We start from the raw sequence: 9,463 nt of genomic DNA, 5'->3' as shown, positions 1-9,463 counted from the left end.
AAACGATAAAGGAAAAAAATGTAACAAAAAGATGACAAACCATTCACATGATACGTTCATTTAGAATTTCTGTTGTCTCCCCTATTTCCTTTTCTTGCTCTTTATGTCCTCCTCCTAACTTTTTTCTCATGCACTGATCGGGCATTTTATTTTGTCTAACAGCATAAGTCCATTGGAGATATTGGTGATTGTGATGATACTTGCTAAAACATTCGATAAGGGGAACATATTTCGATTACTATATAAATACTCCCATAATCTACAACTAAGTACTTGGGCGTTACAAGTAAAACATCATGTAATCATGCACATCATCCCTTGTATTCATTTGCATATATACTCTTAGTTATACACAATTTTCATACATTTTCTCTATTGATTCTAATTATATCACGTATATGGAATAAAGAATGGCGATATTTTGAACAAATGCATCTGATGAAACTTGGGCATATGTTCCAAACCGAGGTTTCGAGTACCTTATAGCTGGATCGACGTTCTTTACTCACTCGCATTTTCACAACTTTTCTTTTAGTTTTAAATTCTTATTCTTCGTATAAGCCTTGTAGTAGCTCATAAACTTTGCTGTAAACTCTGTCGAAAAACATATTTGGATTATTTGCGAACCGTAATACACTACTAAAAAAAACAAAATATGCACAAGTTTTGGGTGATTGGTAAAGGGTCGTAACTTTAATGCCTAATTAGGGTCTGGGTCGTAAAACATGCAGTTGATGCATTAGAATCGTAGACTAACTTTGACCGTCAAATTATTACCAAAATGTCCTTATAAAATATTTAAATGAAATCATATCCTAACTGAGTTAAATGCTTAACCAATCTTTTCTGCGGCACTTATAAGAAGATGGTTCACTAATATTCTTCTCCGTCTTAGTGCCGCACTAAATTAGATCACTGATATTCTAAAGGTCATCAAAGTACCCGCTGCAATAACATAACCAGCCACAGCCCACCACTTCCTAATGATTCTCGTAGTTCCAACAACAATGATTTCACTCCAAGCCTACGGTGAACAACCCACATTATGTAAGAATTCAAACCTATGAAGAGGCAAGGCAGTTTCTAAACCAACAGTGACTATATCTTCCTTTTGCCATACATTTACTGATGACGAATGTGAATCGGCTTCACTGAAAAACGGATTTTAAAAAAATAAATAAAAGAAAACAAGAAACCAGTAAGCTTCTAATACGGGAACTCAAGGAGACAAGTAAAGATTAAATAAGACCATGCTTAGATTAAATTTAACAACACAATGCAAATCCTTACGAATTATGGTGCTGGAGCAAAGATGATGGGGTCATGGAACTTGAAACGGGAAGAAGAAGGAGAATTCCTAGAAGCTTTTATGTCACTCGGCAAATTAAATGGAGAATTCACATAAATGGAAGAAGATGGAGAAGGATGAGAGATCTAAATGCTTTGACAACATTTAATTGTCAACCCTAGTCAACTAATGGTCATGGCATTTTACAAAACAAAAAAGGTCAACTAACTATTTCCTAACGTTCTTTGTTAGTCCCTGACTCTAATGCATCAATTGCATGTTCTGCGACCCAGACCCTAATTAGGCATTAAAGTTACGACCCTTTTACAAAATATCTTTTTCTTTTAGTTTCAAATTCTTATTCTTCATATAAGCCTTGTAGTAGTTCATAAACTTTGCTGTAAACTCTGTCGAAAAACATCTTTGGATTATTTGTGAACCGTAATACACTACTGAAAGAAACAAAATATGTACAAGTTTTTGGTGATTGGTAAGATACCTTCTATCATCATGAAATGCTGTACATCCTTCCCAAGATCAATGTTTCCCTTGCCCTTTGATTCTTTATATCGACTGTGTAACAGTATTGATGATTTCTCACCATCCAAAACTCCACCAATGTCCATCTGAGTTATTCATTAGATATATGCGTATGAGAATTAACTATCAAATCCTTGTAAAATGAAATTAAGCTTCTTATTAAAAAAAAAATTATAGGACTAGACTGAGTGAATGTATATATTCATGTTCCTACTTTATATTCTAGAAAGAAGGCGTCGATTTTGGAATGAAATTCCTTGCTCAGACGTTTCTTTAGTTCTCCAACCAGGCTCTGCAAAAACGATATATAGTTGTTAATATCTTTTGGGTGATGATACAAGAACCTTTTTTATGGGGTCGTTTTTTGAAGAGAGCATGGAGGACCAATGATATTTTGACACGTGCACTTAATATTAATGAATTATGTTTCCAAAAATATGAAAGAAGTATATATTTGGAGAGAAAATTTATTTTGTCAATTGGTGTTGGTATTTTTGAAAACACAATTCATTAATATCAAGTGCAGACGATCATTGGTCCCCATGCCCCCTTCAAAAAACGCCCCCATCAAAAAATTTCTCTTGATGATACCAGTAATCTAAATATGAAACTCAGTCAGCACCAAATTCTAAAGTGATCGGAAAACTAAAATAAATTTAGACTTAAAACTAAACATTATGCAAAAATTAAGCTCGAAATCTTACTGTGAAAATGAAATCTGGAGATACATTATGATCAATAAGATTTTGAAACTTCCCACGAATGATATACAACCTGCAAATATCTTTGTTAAGTGGATTGGGAAGATACACATGTATGTTGTGATACATATATGATAGATCAACTTGTAACTTAACGAAAGCTAGCTACTTACTGCCTAGGGCTTTGCTCTTCAATAATTTTCTCAGCAATATTGGCCACATCTTCTTCCCATCCAGTTAAAAGCACTTGGTCTTCAGTAAACTCATTACTGCATATATATTTAGCATAAAATCGGTAAGATCGATCATCAAAATGTAAAACGGGAAATTTAATTGATGTCCATGGTTTGGTGCTTACTAAAAGTGTCATGTAGCTTCGAAAGATCGAATAGCTTGTCGAAGATTATGTTTAGAGTTTTCTGCAATTCTTTCGGCTAGTTGGGTTTGCAGTTGGATACATTCTTTTTCCGCTATAAACTTCAACACTTCAACAATCTGAAACATGTCTAGTTTGAGAATTAGCTAGGTTCTATTTTTAAAGTTTTAACAGTAGAAAGAGTAACTTATTATATCTGACAAATTCACCTCCTTGTTTGATGGTGGAAAGAGTTGAATAACAGTAGAAATAGATCTTAGATGTTGAAGTCTGGAAGTTTCGCTGCAACAAAAGAAGACTTTGGTGCAGCCTTGATTATTCCTTTCCATTAGCCATTTTATATAAAGCTGTGCATCTCTAGATAACTTGTCTGCTTCATGGATAATAATTGCTGCATGTACAAACATATATCATCGTAAATATGCTTAGAAAATCGACCTGATCGATGATGAGTTCGATGGATGACATATAAAGGATGAACGCAGAGATATATGGATAATGCGTACCGAAGCAGTTGGTCGGACCACATTTTTGCTTAACTTTGGTTTTGGTGATCGATTGGGTTTCTCTAATTAAGGCAGCAATCACATGCTTTTCGTATCCGTGTAGTTGAGATAAGTTTATTTCAACATATTGAGATGATACTTTCACACGTACTGTAATACTTGGTTCAACTTCTCCCTTTAATTCAAATGTCTTGCGCTCTTCCCTTGTCTATGCATAAGAAACAAGAATTCGATCTTTTGTTGATTAATTGGTACTGAAATGAGTAATTTGAGACTCTTGTTAAAGTATAGTACTAGTATTACCAGTAAATCTTCGACTCCTAAAGCTTCTCTTAAGAAAGCCCAAACCATAGTTGTCTTCCCTACTCCAGCAGGACCTTCAAATATATAATGGCTGCATTGCTCACCTTCTTTCACCTGACATGCATAGAGATTTATTGATAAATAATGAGATGCACATATAACAAACACTACTTAACTGGATTTAATTTAACTCGAACAGAGAGTGAATTAAGCGGGGCATGTTTTCTCACCAAATTATGAAGGTAGTCAGCTTTATCTCGATTGCAAATGAAATGCTTCAAAGCCTTTGGTCTATACATATCGGCCCAAACATATTTTTTTTCATTCTTCTTCATTTTCTTTTTATCTTTCACTACAATCTCTCTCTCTTCAAGTGAAATTGCTTCTCCACTTACAAAATTACCATTATCATCATCCAAGGCAATAGCTGTAGCCACCGATGATGACGATGATGCTCTCTCCTTCAAGAACTTCTCTTCCAATAGCTTCTTCTTATTCTCTTGCATCAGTAATGGCGATGTACTCTTATCTTTCTTCACAAACCCCGGTTCGTTGTTATTGCTACTGATCACTCGTAACACTTGTTTTCTCGTAGTGTTTGTTGTCGATGGAGCCGACGCAAGTTTAGTCGTCATTGTTTTATTATAGACTGAAGAAGATGGTTCATTAGAAAGACCTTTTCTACTTGATTGATCACCATTTGCATCATTCTTATTATTCCTAAAACAACTAGAACTCCATATTTGTATCCTAACGAACACACTGGAAATCGAAGAACTATTTGAAGAAGAACTTCTTCCACTTACGTTGCTATTTTTTGTAGGACTTCGATCAACACTTACAGCTAATGATCCTCTTTGTCGAGTTATAATCAGAGTTGAATCAGTTAGTCCTTTAGAGTAAGGACTACTGCTACTACTGTTTACATACTTCTTCTCGCCTTTTTGACGACGTCTTAACTCTTTAAGGTTTTCTTCCGTCAGAGCTGTTGTGGTGCTGGGTTTCTGATGATCCTGTTTTCTGTGTGTTGCATTGACATGGTTGTTTAGCGGAGGAGGGATTTGAGATTTTGATGACTTTGTGGTGGTAGTAGTGGTGGTGATGGTGGTGGAGATCACTGATGTTGAATCGATGAGTGCTGGCATTGCAGATATGAGTCTGCAAAGCTGGTTGAAGTAAGGATAATGTGGTTGTTTTATATTGATTTTGTATATATGCGGGTCGTTGTTATTGGTAATATCAACACCGCCCGATGTTATCAAGAAACTTGTTCGATATGAACTATGTTGTAGAAGTCGTTAGATTTCTGAGCTTTATTATATGTCGTGGACTATAGTACTTAATTACATATTAGGTTAACTTTATGCACTTCACTCTGTTATAGACGATTATTGCAAGAAGGCTGCTAATGGAGGGACCGAATTCTGGGGTGTACCAAATTTCAAAGAAAATAAAACAGTTTTTCATATAAAACAAAATAGCTTTTACCTTCGTCTTGATACACACCCAGAATTCGGGCACCCCCATTAGCAATCTCGGACTATTGGATATGTAAGTTCTTTTCCTGCATGATAAATGGCTTGCCATACTACCCTATCTCCAAGAAATTACGGGATTTCAGCATAAAATAAGAGGGAAAGTGATGGTTATGATGAACTTAACTCAACGTCCATTTCAACTCGCAATACATTCACGATGTCTACAAGCTCTTGTGGCGAGATCTCAACCCTCATGATGGTAGCAACCAACTTCTTCGCCACATCAATAATGAGGCTTGGTGTCGAGACCCTCTCACTATTGAACGTCCATGGATCTGGCCCATCCGGGGATGGACTGACGAGGAGAAAACCATTGTTTTTGCACAGGTGTTGCTACAAGGCATGCGAATTTGTTTCCTTATTCTCATTAGGTTTTTTACTAGCCTGCGGGGAAAAAAGGTAACCCTCCTTACCTACTTGTATTTAGTCCGCGAGTTACAACACCAGAGGTGTCACTATCCATGCACAAAAACTCCATAAAAATAGATTGTTCATAAAAACCCCATTTAACATAAACTATCTATATTATCCTTCTAGTTTAAATCACCCCAACAAAAATAAAAATCAACCCCACCTTTAATTTTATAATTACCACCAACAACGCACCATCGTGCCACCACTACTAACCACCACCGCGCCTCAACCACCATCGCCACTGTGCCACCACCACTGACCACCATCGCCGCCAACCACCACCACTGCACCTCCACCACCAACGCCACCGCTCCACCACCACACCTCCACCACCGCCACTGCACCACACCTCCGACCACCACCACCGCACCTCCACCACCATCGCCACCACACCACCACCTCCGACCGCCACCACCACCGCCCACCACCACCGCCGTCCACCACCGGCGCCAACCGCCACCACCACCATCCGCCACCGTGCCACCGCACCACCACCACCATCTTCCACCACCGCCACTGCACCACCACCTCCAACCACCACCACCGACACCACCACCACCGCCGATCTCCACCACCACCGTCGCCACCACTGCCACCGTCCACCACCACCACTGTTCACCACCGTCCACCACTGCCACCACCACCGCCATCGTCCACCACCACCGCCACCGCACCACCACCACCACCGTCCGCCACCACCGCTACTGCGCCAGCCACCAGGCAGCACCACCATTATCGACCACCGCCGACCACCACCGACCAAAACCAGCACCACCGCCAACACCTGCCGCACCGCCACAGCACCATAATTGGTTTCGTGAGAATTCAACTGCAAGAAAAATTATAAGAGGTATTATACATGTTCATTGATAGAAAGACGGCATTGAAATGTCATGATTGACATGGCATGCCTAAATGCTATTTCGCAAAGCTTCGAAACACCAATGGATGAAACGTAACTAAACAAAGTGAACCTTAGTCGAAGATCGATCCTGTTTCCGGAAACGCATATACTAGTAACTATTGTAACCAAAAAAATCTAAGAAATCCATTCAAAATAGACACAAAATTGCAGATATGCAGATGCATCATAACAAAAGTATACAAGATAAAAATATATCGAAGCTAGGCAGAGCATCGGTTAACAATGAAACTTGAACGGCTTATCCAAGACTGTACAATAAGGTAAGTGCATAGATGTGTTGTTTCACATATATATCAGTCATAGTCTAAGAATGAGACAAGATGGATGAAATTGTGCAGATCTTAGTTAAAAACTCACAGTGATGAATTTGCCAGTGTTTTGGCCATTAGCGCGATAGTATTTATTGGCTAGAGGACCTTGCACTACTCCTGATGGACCCAACTTATCTTTAGACACTGGGGAGAAAGGGGATACTTGTTAACTGCAGGTACATTTTGAACTGGGGGGTCTGAGTAGCAGAAGCAGTTGAAGCAGCATCAAGTGCAACAGGTGCAGATGGTTTTGGTTCCTCAGGAGCAGCAAAGAGATATCCTAAAAACTCTGACCTCCTCCATAACTGACTCCAAGAACCATTTATCTGAAACACCAACAAGATTGGTTTCGTCGACATAACATTTAGAAAAAAAATTAACATGTTAGATGAAACAAAAATTTCATTCAAACCTCTGCAACATTATTAGTTACAATTAGAATTCAAACTACACAACTACCTAAACTTCATCACATTCAGTTTCAAAACATTCTGTAAAGCACCCACCAACAACATTTTATAACTCAACTTTTTATGTTTCATACTTAACGTAAACACAAATACCACTTCTTTGATTCAAAACACATAATATCCATCACAACTAGCATTCTAAATCTTAATCCACAGATATCAAACACAACAACAATTCAAACTCATAAACAAAATTCAATTTAAGTAAGGATAAGATTAGATGGAACCAATTTTGGTTTCATTATAAATACGATGAAACCAATTTTTGTTTCATCATAAATAAGATGAAACCATAATTGGTTTCGTCAGATATAAACCATGATTCATTCTGTTTGACCACACCAATAGCAATAACCTGTGTTGGCTTATAAAAAAATGACTTGAAACTCGCATAAATTTGTAAGGCATGGACACACAAAGGTGTCAATATTCAGAACAGGGTCATTCAATTCATTCATTATAGCCAAAGCCCAAAGGTAAGTCATATAGGCAAAATAAGATAAAACTACCATGGTAATTCATTGTAATGCGAGTATGCAAGACTCCGACTTGTTAAGTTACATTGTTGTTGTTGAGATCAAATCATCTTAATCAACGAAGAATAAAGCAAATCAATGATATTAACTTGTTAAGTTACATTGTTGTTGCTGAGATCAGATCACACACACTAGCAAGTAACAAAAAAACTAAAGGCAATTCTACTGAAAATGAAGCTGAATTCAGTGAAACCCACTAGTAACAACATGGATTGGAAAAAAAAAAAAAAGGAATATGGGTTCTTAATCTTATAAAAATCATTTATTTCATTTCTACAAGTTTTCCATACAAGTAATAACAATACATATTGAAGATAAAATTGGAAATCAAAACATTACTTAAGAATTGGGTATGTTTTTCAAATTTACCTGAATTCCAAGAGAGCGAAGAGAAGAGACTGCGGAATCAAGAACAGATTTGCGCCTACCCGTGATACCAACAAAATCTCCATGTCTACCAAAGCTACTGATCCACCTCCAGTATTCAAATCTACTTTCCCTTTCACTATATCAACCTTAAATGGAGACTCCATTTCCACACTTCTTCTGTAAAAACTAAAAAAATGTTGGTCGGCCTCCTAGTTGTTTCAAGTAAAATGACAACTACATCCATATGTGAGTTGGAGCATAATATAGGTAGTTGAAGCTTTTTTCATCTCAGGTGGTTTAATTTATAAAACATATGGGTCAAGTGTTAAAAAAATGTAGAACCAAAATTAGATAAAACCAAAATTGGTTTCACCAAAATTAGATGAAACCGAAATTGGTTTCATCATAAATGTACTCTTCAGGGTTTCATAATCGATGAAATATGGTCAAACTAGGGAGGTACTCTCCAATCCCTAGCAGGTCCAGCACACTTGGAACTATCTTTATGTACGCAAGGAGAATTCCAACAAGATACTATAAAGAAAAATGAAAGTTCTGTAAACTAAAACTAACAAGAAACGACATGGAGCGAGTGAAAAATCTTTCATAAACATCAAAAGTATCAGAATTAGGTGGTGCAGTGTGCAATGCAGAAGATTTTATACATCAATTTCAACAATTTTCAAAGCATGACTACAAATAAAACGAATCAACCTACCGTTTAGTTGCAAATCACTGCTTCCTCATCATCATCTGTAACAACAACAACATGAATCATATAAATATCATATCTCTTTTCACCAAGTTTAGTTTTTATCATAAACCCTGAAAATATGATATCTCTTTTCCCCAAGTTTAATTTTCATCATAAATTCAACTGAAACATTAAGAACTAATTGGTAAGGTTATAAATCGAAAACAACAACTCATATATTCATGTTCATACACAACTGATTTCATATTATTTGTAAGGATGTGACTTCTCGTTTGCAGGAAATGAATTGAAAAACAAATAAAATTTTATGTGACGACATATAATTGCCGTTTAAGCCTGTAAAATTGCAGGAAATGAATTGAAAAACAAATAAAAATTCATCTCATCAATTCAATTCATCTCAAAAAAAAAATTTGAATCTGTTTAATCCTGTAATGAGAATATTAAAGGAATAATTGATTTACTCATCGT

General features: G+C 36.9%; 2 protein-coding genes across 2 annotated transcripts; both read right to left on the bottom strand.

Annotated features, from left to right (window-relative positions):
• Window positions 1-317: 317 nt before the first annotated feature.
• Window positions 318-2,899, bottom strand: LOC113271972 (probable replication factor C subunit 3). Its single transcript, XM_026521893.1, has 5 exons — window positions 2,703-2,899; window positions 2,533-2,602; window positions 2,043-2,120; window positions 1,788-1,914; window positions 318-594 (listed from the first exon to the last, which is right to left on the bottom strand). Exons 1-5 carry the CDS (start codon window positions 2,897-2,899, stop codon window positions 518-520), a joined length of 549 nt encoding a protein of 182 aa, XP_026377678.1. The 3' UTR covers window positions 318-517.
• Window positions 2,896-8,441, bottom strand: LOC113271971. Its single transcript, XM_026521892.1, has 7 exons — window positions 8,278-8,441; window positions 7,083-7,316; window positions 3,945-4,872; window positions 3,715-3,828; window positions 3,412-3,619; window positions 3,115-3,296; window positions 2,896-3,024 (listed from the first exon to the last, which is right to left on the bottom strand). Exons 1-7 carry the CDS (start codon window positions 8,439-8,441, stop codon window positions 2,896-2,898), a joined length of 1,959 nt encoding a protein of 652 aa, XP_026377677.1.
• Window positions 8,442-9,463: the final 1,022 nt, after the last annotated feature.

The sequence above is a fragment of the Papaver somniferum genome, chromosome 4 (assembly GCF_003573695.1).
Source record: "Papaver somniferum cultivar HN1 chromosome 4, ASM357369v1, whole genome shotgun sequence".
Taxonomy (NCBI): Eukaryota; Viridiplantae; Streptophyta; class Magnoliopsida; order Ranunculales; family Papaveraceae; genus Papaver; species Papaver somniferum.
This window is presented reverse-complemented; position numbering and strand designations above follow the sequence as displayed.

Excerpts from the sequence above, each read along its gene's own strand:
- LOC113271972 (XM_026521893.1), bottom strand. The coding sequence starts at position 2,899 with ATGACACTTTTAGTAAGCACCAAACCATGGACATCAATTAAATTTCCC. Across the intron at positions 1,915-2,042 it reads CCTTCTTTCTAGAATATAAA|ATGGACATTGGTGGAGTTTT; the intron begins GTAGGAACATGA and ends TGAATAACTCAG. Across the intron at positions 595-1,787 it reads GCATTTCATGATGATAGAAG|AGTTTACAGCAAAGTTTATG; the intron begins GTATCTTACCAA and ends GTTTTTCGACAG.
- LOC113271971 (XM_026521892.1), bottom strand. The coding sequence starts at position 8,441 with ATGGAGTCTCCATTTAAGGTTGATATAGTGAAAGGGAAAGTAGATTTG. Across the intron at positions 7,317-8,277 it reads TTCGCTCTCTTGGAATTCAG|AGGTTTGAATGAAATTTTTG; the intron begins GTAAATTTGAAA and ends ATAATGTTGCAG. Across the intron at positions 3,620-3,714 it reads TAGGAGTCGAAGATTTACTG|ACAAGGGAAGAGCGCAAGAC; the intron begins GTAATACTAGTA and ends TCTTATGCATAG.